This window comes from Mya arenaria, chromosome 7 (genome assembly GCF_026914265.1).
Source record: "Mya arenaria isolate MELC-2E11 chromosome 7, ASM2691426v1".
In the NCBI taxonomy this organism is placed as follows: Eukaryota; Metazoa; Mollusca; class Bivalvia; order Myida; family Myidae; genus Mya; species Mya arenaria.
The window spans coordinates 50,619,668-50,639,535 of record NC_069128.1 but is presented as its reverse complement, the minus strand read 5'-3'; the positions used below and the strand labels follow the sequence as shown (position 1 = coordinate 50,639,535).

The window sequence follows — 19,868 nt, the reverse complement described above, 5'->3', positions numbered from 1 at the left end:
GGGGTGTCGTTATCAATATTACTTTTGTTTTTGAAGCATTTAATACCATACCATTGTTTAGACACCATGTACTGACGTAATTCAAAGCAGCTTGTAAATTCATTTCAACTTCAAATTTAGATTTATTTGTGTCATATATTGTAGTATCATCTGCATACATATCAACGTTTGAAACATTATCCTGTACATACATAGGCAAGTCATTTATGAATAAAATAAATAAAAGAGGCCCTAGAATAGACCCTTGCGGGACCCCGCATGTCGTAATTTGCTTATCAGAGAGAACACCGTTTAAGTTCACCGCTTGAGTTCTATTTGTAAGATAAGACTTGAACCATTTAATAGTATTATCTCCACATTTGTAAATTTGTAATTTTTTTAATAGTATTTCGTGGGAACATAAATCGAATGCTTTAGAAAAATCTAACATAACAACGCCTACAAATTCTCCATCATTTAAAGCTGTTAACCATTTATCTATCATACATACTAATGCGGTTTCGCAGCTATGTTTTTTTCTAAATCCACTTTGGGATTTACATAATAATTTATAATGATTAAGGTAATTAACAAATGAATCATGCACATGTTTTTCAATCAATTTTGAAAGAGTAGGTAAAATTGATATTGGCCTATAGTTATTTACATCATTTGATGAACCTTTTTAAATAAAGGGTGTTTAATGTTGGGTGGCGGGTGCGAGGCGCACAATGCCGCGCATTCAAACTGTCGCATGAAATATGTATATTTACAGAGAGAGAAATTGTATACTTCGTGCTTGAAAAACAACGCAGTTAAAGTACAGTATCATAACAAAGCTTTCCGAAATTATTCCGAATATAGGTTTTGGTAAATGATGCTGAATTCAAAAAAAAGAAGCCAGACAAAACATAATGTAAAGATTATATGTTAAGTAAAATTTAGCAAGGCTTTTCAAATTTGTTAGATCACACGAACTTATTTAACTCAACTACCTTTCTATTTAAGCTCATTTTTTATTATTATGATTGGCATGATACCTGATATGCTCTTATCGTTACAGCATGTAAACATTACCAACCATCCGTGTTAGAGAAACCGCGTTTAAAAAAACACGCGTCGCAGTATTAATAAACATGTTACATGTATGGGAAAAGGGTATTAAACGAGCACCTTATTTTAAATTGGATAAACTTAAGCACAAAATACGCGCATTGGAGTAAACATCAAGTACATAATTATGAAACCAACATTTTCAGAAATTGTGAGGAATTTATATGAAGCTATTATTTGCTAATTGAAAGATGAATTTATTTGCTGGTTTATTGAAAGTGTTTCGACAACTGACTTAAACGTCGACCGACCTTCTCCAAATGATCGGGAGTGAACGCCTTGAACGTGATTGAAAACGTAAGTTATGACAATATAGTGTTAATCCTTTCCACCTGACCTTTTCTTAGATTTGTTTAGAATTATCCTTACTATAAAACGTTTTGCTTTATATCAAACAATATTTGTAAAAATGGACTTAATGTATGCTTAAGTCACAAAATTTAAATGTGAACAGCAGTTGCTATTTATAACTCAAATTGGAGTTTTATCCCTTTGATTAATAGACTTGAGATACACAGATACTGATTGACATATATTTGGGCTCTTTGGGCTAGCGTCAACAAATATATTATTTTTATCTATATAAACATAATCCTTTTAAATGTCCACCACCAAGGCCTGATGAAGGATTTCTTTTCAATTTGGATTTCAGATCACATGTCACTTTCCTATCCAAATTGCAGGATTCTTAAGACAATTGGCTTCTTTTAGATTGGACGATGCGAGCACTCGTCTCACGCTGAATCTCTGACCTTGTGATCACCTAAGGCATTTTCTGTTTGGATGTGATCCTAAGTTGTCCTACGGTTACCAAAATCAAAGACCGCAGCATGGTGATGGACACTTGCACATCAAGCTTTTTAAATTGCAGTTTTTTATACATATTACTATCAGTTATAAAATATAATGTATTGTACGGGCTAAATGTTTGAAGGCTATTCTTATTCATATGAAACGCAGCATTGCAATGCACATATAAATTAAGAGCTTTTAAAAGTAATGTATTAAATCTATACATAATTTCAGTTTAATTAGAAACACATAAGCATCACATTTTGATATACTGTTAGCTCATTATATGTTATCTAATTGTTATCTCATTTGACATTACAAACCCAAAAGTTGAAATACACAAATAGCCGTGTCCTCCTGCATGCACCGAGGATATTAGTAAATGATTGTTGGTGAAACAATTTGTTTTTATTGTATTGCTTTTGTTGACAGACCGATGAGGCAAGATGCTAGAGACACAACATTAGAATGTTACTACCTTCGGTATCGTTGTTGTCTCCCTCTACTGCTGCAACGAGAAAGTTCTGCAGTTCAAGGACAAGCAGGTATTGAGCGCAATTACAAATGCCATTTGTTACGGGGGCAGTTACAAATGTCATTTGTTCCGGGGGGGGGGGGGGGGTATTGTATTGCCATTGAACTATTCAGCTAGCGAGTTAGTAACGCATTTACATTATTTCAACCAAAAAGCTGGGTGTCTTCTAAGTTTGATTGAGTTCAGACTTTTGCATTTAAAATCTTTTATAACAAACTGAAGTGTGTCTACATTACAAAGTAGTTGATATCTAGGCTATTTCCATGCAGTACTCATTTCTTTAGGCACTAGGATGTAAAAGAAAGTGCAATCTACCTTGTGTAGCATAATAATTTCCAGTCAAAGGCTGAGTTCAGTGTTTTAAAGCGTGCATTCATCACTGCTGTACTAAAGAGTTCCAACAAATAAGCTTTGTTTACTCAAGTTGCAGAAACGGATAGAACAGGGAATATGTGGAAGCCGAAAACTAACATTCCTTTTTATGATTGACAGATGGGTAGGTATGCTGATGACACAACATCTGGCTGTGACAATCCGAAGGATCTCTAAAACTGGTGTCAGGGAATTTTATCTTCATTTTTATAATTAGATTTCAAACAACATGTCATTTTCATATTTAATTTACATTTACACGATTCTTTGTTATTGCTATTGTGGCAGGCGAATGTTTTCTTCCATATAGGTTGATACGTGCAACCGTCCATTACTGAATCTCTTAACTTTAGATCACACGAGGCATTTTCTGGTAGGATGTTTTTTTAAGTTGCACGGACGGCAATGACCAGAAATACAAGTGCCCAAAAATGGTAAGCTTATTATCTGTAATAAAACGGATGTATCCGATCTATATAAAGCTGTTGAACCGGAACTTCACGAAAGCTGATATCTGTCCAACTGTATGCATTTTTTTGGAGAAAATCATCTCTTATCGAAGACATTGATTCATAACTTAGTTCGTAAGTTTATATTTAAAATGTTTTCTATGGTATTGCTTTTTTGACTGACAGACTGATAATCATAGCGTTATACATACACACAACTTTGGAACACGATAAGCTGAGAATCAGTTACTTTGCATCACCGCCGTAGAAAATTAACTTACGCTCGAGGTAATTGTTAAAGTAGGAAAATACATTCATCGCGGGATTGTTGTGTATACATGTTTGCACATTTAAGCTACCAACTGGCTAAGCACTATCAGTTACAAGTTCGAAGAATTTGGACATCATTGACAGTGTCATTTACTTGCCTGAAAGTTTCTTGTTAGACCGATACTGCTTTCTTCCCACCAATAATGTCTACTTATACAGTGTCTTGTCCTTAATAGATTCATAATTATACGGAATTTCCTGTTTACTTCAGTATATTTTATACTTAAACGTTCCTGTTTCACTTAGTTATCATATTTGTTGAGAATAATGTTTCTTTTGATTACATTTTCAGTAAAACTTGTCCATTTAAGATGGATACGAGCAGAAGACACTGAATTCCTGATCTAAATGTCACAAGGGGCGCTTTCTTGCAGCATGTGGTCCTAGTTTGTCCGGCATAAGCCTGGACCAATGAAGTTTTAGTTTGCAGTTTAAACTTACAGTGCAGTTTGTCAATTATACTGAAATTACAATCAATACTTTTTGCTGATACAAAAAGTAATCTTAATCCTGCAAGCTGCACATATTCTGAAAGATTTGAAATCTAACTTGTTTAGCAAAATAAATCCAGTCTGTAACCAATGAGCAGTTATATCAAGATTTAAAATGCTGTTAAATAGTTGAATTTATCAGATCTTTTCCGACTCAAATTGCATTGACAAGTGATCTTCTGTTGACACTGTCCGAACAAATGTTTCCATTATCTTACAAACATGATATTACGTCATTAATTTTCTACTACAAAGAATGTACATCACTTGCCTGCATATAAAGTAAAAGAAACACAAAATATTGCCTTTGGTGATGGATGTCAGATGGAAGAATTTTGAGATCAATTTCATTGTTCTCTTGAGTATACTTAACATTATAGCTTAATTTAACATTCCAAAAGCTTTTTGAAAAAAGTTACGAAAATCATATATACAATATAATTAGTGTTGCGTTTATACTTCAGCCTAATGTTGGAAGCAGTGTTGAGCTGCTTGTACTGCTTTGGGGAGAACACTTTCTAATTGACGGCCATGGTAAATAACTAAATTCATGAAATATTTTTGCAGTTTTTTCAAGTGACAGAGACGGAGTGGTATGCCGAAAAAAGTATATCGGAATGCCACAAGCCTGGTATCTGCTTTGGTCAAATGGCAGTTGTTTCCCTTGGGTTGCTGTTAAACTAGTGAGCTATAGCTTGAGAAAATCAGGTATTGTATCTGGTTTAATTTAGTGAAATGTTACCATGTAACCAGACTGGTCTGGCTGAGTACTAACAGTTACGCCTGTACTGTACAGCCTTAAACCAAATAGTACGTGTCATTAAAACTGCAAATATATTTCATTCAGTATTGCACCTGCTGATTTCATGCTTACTTAGGGGCTATTTGTCTAAATAGAATTTTACCCTTTGAGCAGGTTTCTTATATAATGTGGTTCAATTATTGTTGAGGCTGGACTGGTTATGCTGTCTAATGATTGTTATTTTTTCTGACAGGCAAATACAAATTGACGTACCACGCAGAGATCAGCTCTTCCTGACAGGATGTGTTCCACAGTTATCCGGTATTGACAAGAATAAAAGGTATGGCTTTGTAATACATTTGGGACACATAATACCTTTTCAATTTCAAAATAATAATGACTGTCTATACCACTGTTTTACAATATAAGCAAACGTTTACAAAATTGACTGCTTATACTGTTTTACTGTTTCTAAACACGCAATACACCCAATAATAAGCATGTTATTTCATCTTAAAATCTCAAATTATCGGTAGGCGGACAATGTCCATTAGCTCCAGTATTAATACTTTTGTAATGACAGCCTATGTGATATGGGTTTTCTTTAATATAACTATTGGTTCATCCTTTACACAAATAAACTTTTTAGGGAATTGATTGCAGTTTAGTGTGAAGGATGTAATATATTGCCCTTAATAGAGTGTCTTACAAGATGGAAAAGTATAGAATTAGACATGCGACTATCTTAGTGATCTAACGGTATATAGTTATCGACATTCTCACACAAATAATAAGTGTACAATAAAGTTATTTCCCACGAGATCCCTGACCTGGAAGTTTCTATGAGGCATTTCCTGACAGGAAGTGGTTCTTGGTTTTCCGGCTTTAATAAGGAGGGCAGTCTGATGGACAGGTACTTCATTTTGGCCACAGCGTACTTTGAACCAGCTGCTTCCAGGGCTTTTGAAGTTAAACACAGTCATCGTCACATCAATGTACAACATTATAAGAAACTGATTTTGAGTTAGCAATACAAACATAAGAAACCCAAAAGATAACAAACGGGCTTGAAAGTTCCACGGACAAGACAAGTAGTTCATGTGATGCATATCACCGCGGATATAATAAAGCACACCTTTTTCCAGCTCACAAGCAGAAACGACACCTGTTAATTTGTCATGGCTTTCTTTATTTACTTTGGTCATCATTGGCATAAAGGTTACATAGATAAAGCTTTATAGCTTGTTATGATGTATATAAGTTGTACACACTTCTTATGTATTATTGTCCGGCATTACAGAGAATATGCACATTTGTACGGATAAAGGTCTCAATAACCTCTCAGTTAAACAAATTTACCACGGTAGAAACTCTTCAGGGTTAAATGAAATTCTTTGTGTCGGTTAAAACTGTCAATAATTATCGTAACCGGCAGCAATTCAAATCTTTAAATTAATGTAGAACATTATTCAATGAAATAAAGAATATTTTTCATTCTATGTTGTTTAACGATAAAAGTGTTTTTTATATCTAAAATTTATATTTTTATATTTTAGGCATCTGCTAGTTAAGAGCCCGGACATTTCACACACATGTGGCTTTTGATGCCGAAGAGGTTATAGCGTCTTTCCGATATATGAATACAAGCTAAACTCCATCATCAGATTACAAAAGACAGGCAGATTGTGGTTGTTGGTTGTTCTGCAATTACCAGAATCACCAGTTGATGCATTTTGATCTGTGCATAACATCCAAGAGGTCTTCTGTAATTTTGAACTTTTAAAAAATACAGATTTCTGTACACAATATTGCATGAGTGTAACGCTTTGAGCTGTTTATGCAATAAGTCAAAAAACATGTTTAAACATACGTTTTTGAAATGTTACAGTTTTCTTAACTGCTTTGTTTTTATTAACATACATATTTGTTTTTCGATAGAGAATTGAAACAAGCCTTGTTAATGTAAAACTGACATCCCAGTTGTCTCCCTTAGACCTCTGTTAATATAATGATCAGCAGGTTGTTTGCAACTATAATATATAAGCTTATATGTGACAAGACAGTTCTTATTTTAACATACTAAAATTGTTGATGTATTTTCTATATCATGGATGTTATCCATCTGACCATTTCTGTATTCAGACGGAAGCTTAATACACAATCAATTGATTTCATCATTGGCTTTTTTATTATCTTACATTGTTGTAAATCATGCATACACACAAACATAGTTCGATATTTGAACTTTTTTTTATTTTTGTCTATTGGGTTGTTCTTGTAAAACAGTCTGCAATGTATATAATGGGGCAAGCAAAACTAACAATTAATTTAGTGTGACCGTTTTTGCCAATTTCAGTTTTAGACATAACTACATGTACAGTGGGTCTGTCAGCATTGTTATATGTTGAGAAGTCAGACATTGCATCCCCTTACAGGTACATGTAGTTGAAATCACTGGCAGCATCCGAACTATTTCATCAAAGCATCAAACAAAATATGCTTCTGAAACTCATATATATATATATATATTTCAATGTTTATATTCATTCAAACGAAATGAACATATCCGCTAGTAAAGACAGATTCATCATGACAGACACTTGGTCAAACGTATCTAATGAGAATTTTTTTATTATAAAATAGGGAATAAAAATGCACAATAATGCAACCAGGCATATAATCGTTGTCTTAAAGGGTGATCCTTTGCCTTCTTCTTTTGTTCTATTTGAACAATGATTTCAAATTAAAGTTTAGTTAGTACGCGAAAGGTTACAGTTAAATAGTGATTGATTGCAGATGTAATGCATATTGTTTTAAAAAGCCACTTGTTGGTCGCACAAGGGTTGTTGGCTGGAAATTCTACATAAAAAAATACTCTATATTGTTAGGCAAGGTATGAAACTCTATTTCCCTTTCATCTTACTTTTGGTTTGTATCATTTGGTTGCCAACGCAAGGTCGCTGATACAGATCTAGGATTATAAATGTTTTTATAATAGTGTACGACCTCATGTATACTGTTGTGTTTTCATATCTCTGCCTATTTTTGCATGCATAATGCGCACATGATATATGTAATATTTTTCTAATGTGTTGTAATGAATTGCCCACAGTGTTGTTATTCATATCATCAAGGTCAATAAGTGTTGACGATTACAGCTCTTCGTTGTTCTGTGATGCTGTGGTTGTGTTTTAGAAACATATCATTATATAATCCTAAAATTGTCTAAACCAGGTACCCTAGTCATATTCTCCATTTAATAGCATACATCTATGGTTGATGTGCCAATAATTTGTACTTTTCTACTCAACTCTTTAACAAGTTTGCTTCTCTTTAAGGTTATTTTGTTAAACTTAAACCTGCCATTGTATTATCGAATCCATAACTAACTCATGACTTATTTTGTTAAACTTAAACCTGCCATTGTATTATCGAATCCATAACTAACTCATGACTTATTGTTTCACAATCGGCTTGATCATAATTTAGCATATCAACTGGGCTCCTATATATCAAATATCGTCTCAGTGCGACAGTTTTTTCCTTTGTCATTATTTTAACAAATAATTATTATTCCGAAGTATTTCAGTTTTATATTTGTACTTACTTTTCGAAGACGTAAGTTTATAACTATTGACAGTTTACATTTAATCAAACAAAAACAGACTCCGAAGTCTAAGGCTTCTTCAATGTGTTTGGTAAACAGGGTGGTCATTATTATGCTTGGAGAGCCAAATGAATTTTACAAAATGAATTGTATTAGACTAACCTCTCAGATTGTAAATCAGACGACAATTGTGCTTGAAATATTTGTCTAGAGCATAATTGTTAATAGTGAGAGTTCCCAAAGTGGCGCTCTTATTCTCCTACTGATGTGAGAGTTTGAGTCCGCGGTTGGTTTTCCTTATGATATAGAGTTATCTTCAACACATTTTTATCTGCTCACTGTTCTGTTGTAAACGTTGGAGGATGATGTGCAGCATTTATGTGTTTTATCTTGTTTAATTCCAACGACGGAAGTCATATAGTACTCGGACCGTCCGTTCGTCAGTCTCCGAGGTTTACGACCAACAAAGAAGAACACTTAGGCCCCGTTATATAGGCGGGTTGGTCATGACGAGCAGATGAACCTGATCGATTATGAGGTCATTGAGTCAAAGGTACAAATGTCGTTGTGCGTCAGCCCTCCCCCGTCGGTTACGTTTAGAAAAGGACGCCTAGGCCCTGTGACGTCAAACTAAGTAGGCAGGTATGTCATGATCATCACCCTAACTGTTTTTCAGTAAGTTTGGCAAAGGTTAAGATCGTTGTGTTCATGAGCTGAAAATCCTCTTCGGATCAAGACTTAAAGAATGCTCGGGCCCAAGGATTTAAAACTTGTTATGATAGTTGCTGATTATCATATGAATCCTTATGACTTTGAGGTCAATCGGTCAAAAGTGCAGGTCGTGGTGATCTTGAGCATGGTATGATATTTGGTTATGAAAAGCAGATGACCTTTTAGGACGTTGAAGTCAATGGGTCAAATCCTGAGGTCGTGTAGACCTTTTGATGGAAATTTGTTTACAATATATTATTGGAGAATGCTGCAGCTCAGGCATCTTACACTTGGTATGCAGGTTGCTCATGACTAGCACATGCCATCTTCTAATTTTAAAGTGGGTGAATATCGTCTTATAAATCTGTTAAAGACGAAAGGCTATCTGTCAATGCAGGCCCAAATAGTAATGGCATAGTGTCCAAGGCGGCCTTGCGATGGCATTTGACGCGTTCCTGGGAAGCTCGTGTTCCTCCTAGTGTGTACAACGTTACTTCCGATGGCTTTGAGTTACTCGTCTTTAAGTTGAAGCTCGCTTTATTGTAAATGCTGAAACAATAGTAAAGTAATGGACATATAAACTAGTACAAGCCCCCAGTAGTTTCGTGTTCCAGTGAACTCGACTTTCACTGACCGTTCCATGGCGGTTATCCAATCTTTTATCGATAAAGCTATTTTGATGCTTGTGTGATCTGTTGGTGGTGTCTCTGAGTGTGTTCATGTAGTGTGTGTACTTTTGTTTCTCTAGCTCAGTTTCGTTTTAGTCATTACATGAATCCGACTGTAGCATTGTAAAATTGCGATCTCGCTTGTCGGCGTCATTTTACGACGATCCTTAACTCTTGCCAGTCTGATTATTCATGCTCAGGATGACTATGTTTATTTTACTCGCAAATAATGTCTATGATTGCGTCAGTGGTATTTTATATTTACAATGGACCAAAACCTGTTATGATGTTGTCTATCGCTAATACGTGAAATAATTCATGGTTCGTTTTATGATTGCGGCACATGTACAAGCAGGCGATGTCTGTACCTTTGTGGTTTTGGTTACAATATTAGGCAGTCTTAAAGGAGCAATCCCACCTCTAATGAACATCCAAACTTAGAGTAAGGAGTACCCCTTTAGCGTTCTAAGCCTTAGGTTATTGTTTACAAACGTAAGTGTGCCATAAAGCCATTGATATTATCTTGATGTTCTTTATCAATCTTCAATGTTTAGCTAGTAATAATAATATAATAAATATCTCAGAATAGGCCCATCTAGTCGGATGCAACTTTTTATAAATGTGTTGGAATTATGTGTTGATTGTATTAAACATGTCAAACTAATAAACAACTTTCTTATTTATATAAACAACACGTTAAACAAACCGATAATGCTAATGGCATGCTTTCCTTTGATATTCAATATAATACAAATTGTTCTCAATCTAAATTTTTATTACGCAATCAAGACCATAACATTAAAATATGTTTCCAATAAATAAACAAATATATATACTTTCAATTAATTAACTAGATACTAGATTAGCGTCAACATTTTTCTTTAGGTAAACATTATATTGATAGTTCATCAACACACGTGTCATAAAATAATGCTCTGTCTGTTTGTTTAGTTATAAACCTTTAGAAAGAGGATTGATGTCAAATCCGTTTTCAAAACCCGAAGGAATTTCATAAAGGACCGATCATCGTATATAAGCCTATCTACTTGCTAAGACAAAGATTTCTTTACTTTTGTCTGAGACAGATATAACTGTTACAAATAATATAAACATTGAATAACTGTAATTAAACCATTTGTAAATGTATCTAACAAAACACAAAATAACTAAATTCATAAGGTAAGGACTCTTTTTCAGTCTTAACAAATGTTCTGTTCGTCAAGTAAGTTCCATATTTATCCCAGACAAGGGTTTCATACATGAAGAAAAGGCAAACCGACATCGGTGTCCATAGCGAAAAAAGCCTTGTATCACACAATGCGGTAATAAAGAATAACACATCAAACAAAACATAAAACACCACTTGTTAAATATAAATTGTTATCAGGAATGTTGCATCTTGTTTTGGTTTTAATTTATTATCTCAGTTTCTTATATATTACAATACCAAGGATAGTAAAGTCTGTAAATATTCTGGATGCTATTAGGATAAAATTTAATGAAATCGTTACTTAATTTAATAAAAAGAAATAGAGACACACTATTTGAAAAAGAACTATTCTCATTTTCCAGTCTTTCTTAACTAAGATCATATGTCGATTAGCGGAAAAGCGTTGTGAGCACGGACATCAGGAGAGCGCCAAGTAGACCAGTTATCTGGCCAGCCCCGCTGGAACATTCCAATGCTACATAGACGTTTGTGGTTCCAGGTGTAACGCTAGCTACAGTTGCCGTCAACTCAACGGTGTAAAGATATTTTGTGGTTGTTTCCAGCGTTTTTGAAGCTGCCACGGTCAACGCCCCAGTAGTGGAACTAATAGCAAAACTGTTCTGGTCAGTACCACCCGCTAAAAATGGAAAACTATAAGCTAAAGTGATTGCTCTTATTATAAATGGAGACATCTTTTTTATGTATTTTCGCTGGTTTTAAAATACAAGAAAAGCATTGTTTAATTGAACTAATACCTTATTACTAATTAGTTTCAACGTAACGAAGAAAATACGTCACTATTTGTTTTTTCTTGAAATGGGTTATACAATCTGAAATATTTCGTCTCATTCAATATCGTTATGAATGAAATGTTCATACTCTATGCATACTGTAAATACTTTACTTACAGATTGTGTATGCCACAGTTTGGGCACTTGTGGCATCAGTAGAAGCATAGGTACCGATACTTTCCCCTATAATGAAAAGATAAGGATAAAAGACATGTGGTGATGTAAAAGAGGTGTTTGTTATCAAAAGACGGACAAAAGTAATTGAATAAATATGTCTATTCCAAATTTGGAAACGGAATCCATTTGCAGAAAAGGACTTAATTTTGTTTTGTTCACAATAAACATGTGGCAAAAGGTAAGATTTTATTATAATTCATTCCGTAAATAGTTTATATGCTAATACTACATAAGGAATTGACCTTATCCATTTTTGTTTTTATCGATAAATTCATAATTAACAGTAAAGGAGTTCAAAATGTATTTAAATGTAGACCAATGCTTCTACAATCTTAATGATAATAGGATAAGTTTAAATTATTTGGTATTCCCAAATATTTCAGTAATTACATAACATGTTTTCATACCTGCAGCCATCGAAGTTGCAGATAAACATGCGACATACTCTGACTGAGTCCACACAGTGGCGTCAGTGACGCTCAACGTCAGCGTCGCTGTTCCCGTATTAGCTGAAGCTGCAGTTGATGTGCCGCTAAAAAGAAGGAACTCGCGTTAAAGCAATTTTGGTTTATTTTCATCATAATAAAAACGCATTTAAATGTTAATTAGCACGTTCAGATGTTTACCAAGGGCACGTTTTACAAGTAATTATATTTTTTGAAACTTATATAAAAGCGCAACATGTTGATTTTAAAGGAAAGTATATCATAAATTAAATGGCGAACAATGTACGAGCATTCTTAACAGTCTATAGAGTTCTCGCGGTGTAATATGCCTATATATGTGAATTTGTTTTCTACAATTAATACTTTATGTGATAGAAATAGTGAGAAAAAATATTACATAATTTTAAAAACGAGTGTTGGCCCTGTTTCGAAGTCCAGTGATTTTCCAGTAGCGAGTGTGACAATTCCTGTGCTAGGGATGGTGTTATCGGCAATGCTGCTAGGGTTGCCGCCGTCCGCAAATGTGTATGAAAGCGTTTCACTACCATCTGTTGCAGTAATGGTGAACAGTTCCCCTGTTGCAGTCTCACTCAAGGAAATCGCCGTGGGAGCAAGTGCGTTAGCTCCACCAGGAAAAGTAGGAAGAGCAGAGCCATCAGCCTGTGTACCTTGCCATTGAGTGATAGCGGCGTCTGTTGAACATAGACAATGGTATCAGGTTTCTTTTATTGTAAAGAAAATTGCTTTTGCTTAATCACATGGATTTTACATTGACTGGTTATGTTCGTATTTGCAGTCCAAGGGATAAGAAAATACAGAGACAAACACATAATCAAAACATCGTGTTGTATACATGTATAATACTATGCATTTATCTAGTTGTGATTTGATACTAAAATACTGCGTCGAGACCTTGACTTGTGCAAATGCACGAAATTGAATAGAAATCACAATGTAATAAAGAGTAAACACATAAGAAATTAGACAAGAATTCATAAGCTCAAAAATTAGAAACATTATAAGTAACGTTTACATTGTTTTTTTAGGAAACGTGCTTTCAAAATGGTTTGTTCCTATTTCAAACAGCATCTTAAATCGAAACAACAATTATATATATGTGTGTGTGTGTGTGTGTGTGTGTGTGTATGCGCGGGCGTGTGTGTGTGTGTGTGTTTGTGTGCGTGCGTGCGTGCGTGTGTGCGTGCGTGCGTGCGTGCGTGTGTGTGTGTGTGCATGTGCGTGTGCGTGTGTGTGTGAGTGCATGTGCATTTATGCGTGCGTGCGTGTGTGCGTGTGCGTGTGCGTGTGTGTTGGGGGCGTCGTCGTCGTTGATTCAGACATTGATTCTGATGTCAAGGAGCTTCCGAGATTTAGATTTATGATTTTAAATTTACAACATTATATCAACTTGAAAATATATCGTGCTTTATTTTGTTATGTATGAACTCTGATAATATTCCAACAATCTATAAATGAAGACATATCTTATTTTGTATTTTCAGTAACTAATTTTTGATATATCATTGTTCATAAGGCAAACTAAATATGTTCTAATATAATGGGACATTATTTTTGGATGAAAATAAGAAACTTGATTCTTTTACTCATATGTACTTTTTCTTGTACGATTATTTCAGAGTATATTACTTCAACGTTGTGTTTTGACGAGACTTGAAGCATAATCTATTCGTGTTTATTATCATCTTTGTCTACAAATCTTCTTTTAAATTGGTGACTGTATGGAATGGATAATGTCTTTACATTTTAACCGATTGTGAAAGGCGTTGTAGGATGAGTCTAATCAATAGAATCGCTGATAAAAAGAATGGATACTTTTCACTGAAATGAGTCTTATGTAAAAATAATGTAATTTAAAATGACAACTGAATCAGTTTAGTAATGTATATCAGATTAGATTGTTGGTAACTGTCAATGTTTATTTAGTTTCAACTGTAGTATTACAAATGCATGAATGCTATTTTATTATGTTATGAGATAAACTTCAAAATCCTTTGCAGGAAGAGTATATGATAACAGGCAATTAAGATTTCGGTACAATATTTTTTATATGAGAATCGTTTGCATAATTATGCAAAACTGAAGATACTTGACATCATCTTTCGAGCGAGATTATATGATAAATAAGCTTTGTCCCGATGATTGTTCTGTGTACATATTCTACCAAATTGGTGATGTGTTATCCTTTCCTCATTACCTTTAATAATATACAGTTGTAATGGTGTATTTGACATCTTCTGTTTTGTGTACAATTTCATTTGTAGCATCGAACATTCATATTTACCCGGTTTATGAGAGTATACAAAGCAAATTGTAGTATTCTCTTTTTTAATTTGGCGAATTAAGTTAAACTAAACAAATACTAAATCATTCAACTGTTAATTGACAACTAATGACGCAAATACATCGTAACCTTATGAATCATCGTCCTAACTTACTTTTAAACAATATAGATATGGCAAGTGTTTGTTCTTTCAATACAAAATGATAGACAGTTTTAAGAGTTGTTTGTAATCAACATTTTGTATTTTTATTTCCCCAAAGAACTTGATTTAATTGTTATTTGCTTGTATCTAAATTGAAGAACTATCATGCATTGTAGATTTTTTTGGTTATTTATAGTTTATCTCAATTAACTGCAAACAAATAAAAGGAAACATTTTCATACCCAATGTTAGATGCCTATGCCAGCTGGAGTTTACAATTATTATGTTCATCGATTAACATATAAATGGCATTGGACTAGAAATATTTGAAAAACGTCGTCGCAAAACACCAATAAATGATATAGGCGGAAATCTTGTATCTGTTACCATATTTACATACAATATAATTAACTTAAATTGTATATATTCTTGTTGTTTTTTAAGTATTTTACATTATTTATACTATTTAACAAACCATTATTTATTTTCAACATATATTAGGATTTTTGTTTTATTCTCATGTCCGTTATGCCTTTTTAAACGTAAGATTATGAATCCGAAACATCATGTTTCACATGTGATTTCTAACGAACAAAGTAGTTTCTGTTATGAACAGATTCAGTGCTTAAAAATCCAAAAATGTCATTTACCTAGTAATACGCATATCTTCTATTAATACTGACTAAAATATTGAGAAATGGCTAAATAAGTTTTAATATCTCTCAGATAATCGGCTATTCTGTATGTTGTTTAAATTTATATTTAGTTTTAATTGATCACGACGTAAACAATTTAGATTTGGTAGAAACATATGTTCTTAGATATGCCTCAATAAGTATCGCATCGTTATGCTGCCGTGTTCAGTATGCATCGGCGATGATATCGGAAACACCATACAAAAAATTGATCAGAAACCGATATATTAAGAGTATTGCAAATAACTTTTAAGTAGATCATCACATTTAATATAAACATCAAGTACATAAGTTCCATAACAAACATGTAATGACTTTTGTTAGCCGATTGAAATAATTTTTCGATTCAAATGTTCGGTGATTTAGGAGTTTCAGAGGCTAAGAGCGTTTTTATTAAGTTTATATTTTGTGTTACAAACGAATTTATAATAGAGTCGGAAATTATCATTCTCCAATCAATATTCAAATGTAAACATATTTATTTTGCTATTTCAGTAATGTTCATTTAGTGCCAATTTGAAAGGTAAAAACATACTTTTGGTACATAATAAAGAATCAATCTATTATTTTACATGTCTCTGCTAATAAAACACTTACTTAATACATTGGCTTGTATAATTAGTTCAGTGAGCATCACTTAGAGAATATATATGTCTTCAGAGGCATAGTTCATGCTATGTTCGTGTGGATTGTTATATTTGTAAGGTCAGCAATGCATTAAATTGATTGACGCCTGTGTCGGGGAGGTTGCATACTGTGCATTTTGTTGTGAAAAAAGATAATCATTATTTGACATGTTTTCTAAGATAAACCTATCTAAACTTATTTCTGCACAAAAAAGTCAAGGTATTTTTGAATTTCCTTTTTTCTTAAACGAAAAGTACTCGAATGGTGCTCACCCTTTTATTGTATTTTTCTTCAAAATTTAAACCGTTTGTACATGTAAAACAAAAATGATTCATGTTAATAAGCGCTCTTGACATTGCACTCGTCTCTTTGGTGGTAAACAAAAGAGGTTTAGTTTTAATTGTTCAATCTGATTATCACAGTATTTCAATTACCTTTACCTCCCGGGTTATCATTGAGCTAGCTTTAAAAGTCTCACTACAGTGTAACATGCTACGGCCTAATAAACTAATATAGTGATGCTCCGTTGGAGAATATTCCGATTAAGGAATTCATGGAATAGCAAACCGTTCACTTGAGTTTTAAGCTAGATTAAGAAAAAAAAATGGAAAAGTAAAATACAAAGAATAAAGACAAGGATCTTCAAAAAAGAAGCAGCACTGTCCATTTTGATATCCTTATGTTCTCAATATATACTTCCTTCGAAAGATAAAGTTTAACAATAAACGTTTCGATGTATGATTTTATTCATTGAATTAATGTCATGTTCGTAAAAGAACAGCTAGGTTGATAAAACTACAATACAAATTGGAAGTTGCATACCAATTGAATTTCGCATAATATATAAATGTAAATTAATTGACTGACAGATCGGCAGAAAACATATTTTAACAATGTATTGACAAAAGTCTTGTACACTAGCCATCATCATTTTAGATAAAACATCCTTAATTATATTAATCGCAAACATGCCCTTATTTGACGAAATTTATACATAAGAATCTGCTCCGCAGCTTCATATCATATAAAGTTAATCACAAAATTAAAAAAAAAAAGTATTCCCTAAATAAATTATTTGCTACGAGTTTTAAAGAATTAAAGCTGCACTCTCACAGATAGAAAGTTTTGACAACTTTTTTTATTTTTTTGTCTTGGAACGAGCCAATTTTTGCGAAAATCCATAGAAACCAGTTATATAAAACTGCTGACAAAAAATAGATAGCAGATTTTTATATTTAAGTTCAAAAATTGATGTTTAATGATTTTTTCTTAAACCGTTAGTTAGTCATAATTTTTATTTTTTTATTTTTGAACAGAAATATAAATATCTGCGATCTAATATTTTGTCAGCAGTCAGATAATTACGCAAACAAATTCTTATTCCAAGACAAAACATTAAGTGAGAATGCAGCTTTAAGAACAACAAAGACCCTATGTCAATGCAAAATAGTTTATTCGGTATCCTAATGATATAAAATAAGTTCATTCATAAAGACAAGGCAAACAATGAGCAGTTCCTGTATTTCAACGAATAATTCATTTCAGTCATGAAACGATTTGAGTTCAACTTTCAGCGGGAACAGTTGAAAATTTGTGTCTGCATTGTATAAACATCAAATGATTTTGATGATTTTCTGCCCGAAACAATACAGCCATTCTGTTGCTTTCCTTCTTTAATTGTTTAGAAAAAGGTTGTTGCTCTTCATGGAAATTGCAATGGCATTTAAGATCGTTTACATTCCCCTCAGACCAATGGCGTTAAAAACAAAAACGTTTCCCCGACCCGTAAAGCATTCAAGAACGCATACATTCCCCCGACCCCTAGGGCATTCAAGATCGTATACATTTCCCCGAGCCCTAAGGCATTCAAGTTCGCATACATTTCCCCGAGCCCTAAGGCATTCAAGATCGTATACATTTCCCCGAGACCTAAGGCATTCAAGTTCGCATACATTTCTCGAGACCTAAGGCATAAAGGATCGCATACATTTCCCAGACCCCTAAGGCATTAAAGATCGCATACATTTCGCCGAGACCTAAGGCATACACTATCGCATACATTTCCCCGAGACCTAAGGCATACACTATCGCATAAATTTTCCCGAGACCTAAGGCATTCAAGATAATATTCATTCCCCCTACCCTAGGGCATTCAAAATAGCATACATTTCCGCGAGACCTAAGGCATACACAATCGCATACATTATCCCGAGACCTAAGGCATACACAATCGCATACATTACCCCGAGACCTAAGGCATACACTATTGCATACATTTCACCGAGACCTAAGGCATTCAAGATAGTATACATTTCCCCGAGACCTAAAGCATACACTATAGCATACATTTCTCCGAGACCTAAGGCATACACTATTGCATACATTTCCCCGAGACCTAAGGCATTCAAGTTCGTATACATTTCCCCGAGACCTAAAGCATACACTATAGCATACATTTCCCCGCGACCTAAGGCAAACACTGTCGCATACATTTCCCCGAGCCCTAAGGCATAAAGGATCGTATACATTTTCCCGACCCCTAATGCATTAAAAATCGGATACATTTCGCCGAGACCTAAGGCATACCTACCTTTCCCCGAGACCTAAGGCATACACTATCGCATACATTTTCCCGAGACCTAAGGCATTCAAGATAGTATACATTCCCCCGACCCTAGGGCATTCAAGATAGCATACATTTCCCCGAGACCTAAGGCATAAACTATCGCATACATTATCCCGAGACCTAAGGCATACACTATTGCATACATTTCCCCGAGACCTAAGGCATTTAAGATCGTATACATTCCCCCTGACCCCTAAGGCATTCAAGATCGCATACATTTCTCCGAAACCTAAGGCATTCAAGATCGCATACATTTCTCCGAGACCTAAGGCATTCAAGATCGCCTACATTTCTTCGAGACCTAAGGCAATCAAGATCGCCTACATTCCCTCGAGACCTAAGGCATACAACACCGCATCAGTCCCCGAGACCTAAGGCATAAAATATTGTATCTATTCCCCTGGGACCTGTTTCAATAAAGGATTTTAATCTTAACTTCAATTATCTTAAACCTGTATAAAGATTACCAATACATGTACATCAATTATTTTTATTTACTCAACTTGGTGTTCATTTTCATTGCTGACTCGAGTTCAATTCACTCAAATATGTAACAAAATAATGATTCTATGACACTAAGATAATTTCAATTTTAGCTAAAAATCTTTATTGAAACTCACCCCTGAACTTTAAGGCGTTCAAGATTGTCGCACATACCCGAATGAATAACAGTCTCTTATAAAATTGAATTCATGGGAAGAGAAAAATAAAATTGACCAGAAATTCAAGGAATTGTCATATCGAATACCAAATGTTCAAATTTTATTCAAAGCATATATATTTTAAGATGAATGTCAGAACAGAATCCGCCATAAATTTGATATATATTCTGCTAATTTTAGAATAGGTTAACCCTAAAATACATCATTAAGCTTTGAAGCAAAAACAAATTTCTACTAACAGACATACATTGGACACTTACCAGAATGCTTGATTAAAAAGACAGTCATTATCAAACAAGCGGCAAACATCCTCAAATCCATCTTGATGTTGTAAGTACGTTCCTATTTGCAATCAAATCCAAACTAAAACTCACTGCATAGGACAAGGGCTGAGAGCTGCC

General features: G+C 34.1%; 1 protein-coding gene and 1 long non-coding RNA gene across 3 annotated transcripts; one reads left to right on the top strand and one right to left on the bottom strand.

Moving 5' to 3' along the window:
* The first annotated feature begins 1,084 nt into the window (after nt 1-1,084).
* LOC128241563 (uncharacterized) lies at nt 1,085-10,367 on the top strand. 2 transcript variants are annotated; one of them, XR_008262398.1, is made up of 6 exons: nt 1,085-1,389; nt 1,804-1,925; nt 2,317-2,429; nt 2,912-4,595; nt 5,057-5,143; nt 6,360-10,367. It is a non-coding gene; the product is annotated as an uncharacterized LOC128241563 (long non-coding RNA). The 2 variants fall into 2 exon arrangements; XR_008262399.1 differs by having other exon boundaries at nt 2,844-4,595.
* Nucleotides 10,368-10,618: 251 nt separating this feature from the next.
* Nucleotides 10,619-19,868, bottom strand: LOC128241562 (cadherin EGF LAG seven-pass G-type receptor 1-like). Its single transcript, XM_052958568.1, has 5 exons — nt 19,728-19,868; nt 12,811-13,105; nt 12,375-12,499; nt 11,908-11,973; nt 10,619-11,636 (listed from the first exon to the last, which is right to left on the bottom strand). Exons 1-5 carry the CDS (start codon nt 19,786-19,788, stop codon nt 11,389-11,391), a joined length of 795 nt encoding a protein of 264 aa, XP_052814528.1. The 5' UTR covers nt 19,789-19,868; the 3' UTR covers nt 10,619-11,388.

Bases quoted from the DNA above. Each gene is read 5' to 3' on its own strand.
- LOC128241562 (XM_052958568.1), bottom strand. From the start codon at position 19,788: ATGGATTTGAGGATGTTTGCCGCTTGTTTGATAATGACTGTCTTTTTA. The intron at 11,974-12,374 runs GTATGAAAACAT...TTTTCATTATAG, and splicing joins TGCAACTTCGATGGCTGCAG to GGGAAAGTATCGGTACCTAT. The intron at 11,637-11,907 runs GTAAGTAAAGTA...TTCCATTTTTAG, and splicing joins AACTGTGGCATACACAATCT to CGGGTGGTACTGACCAGAAC.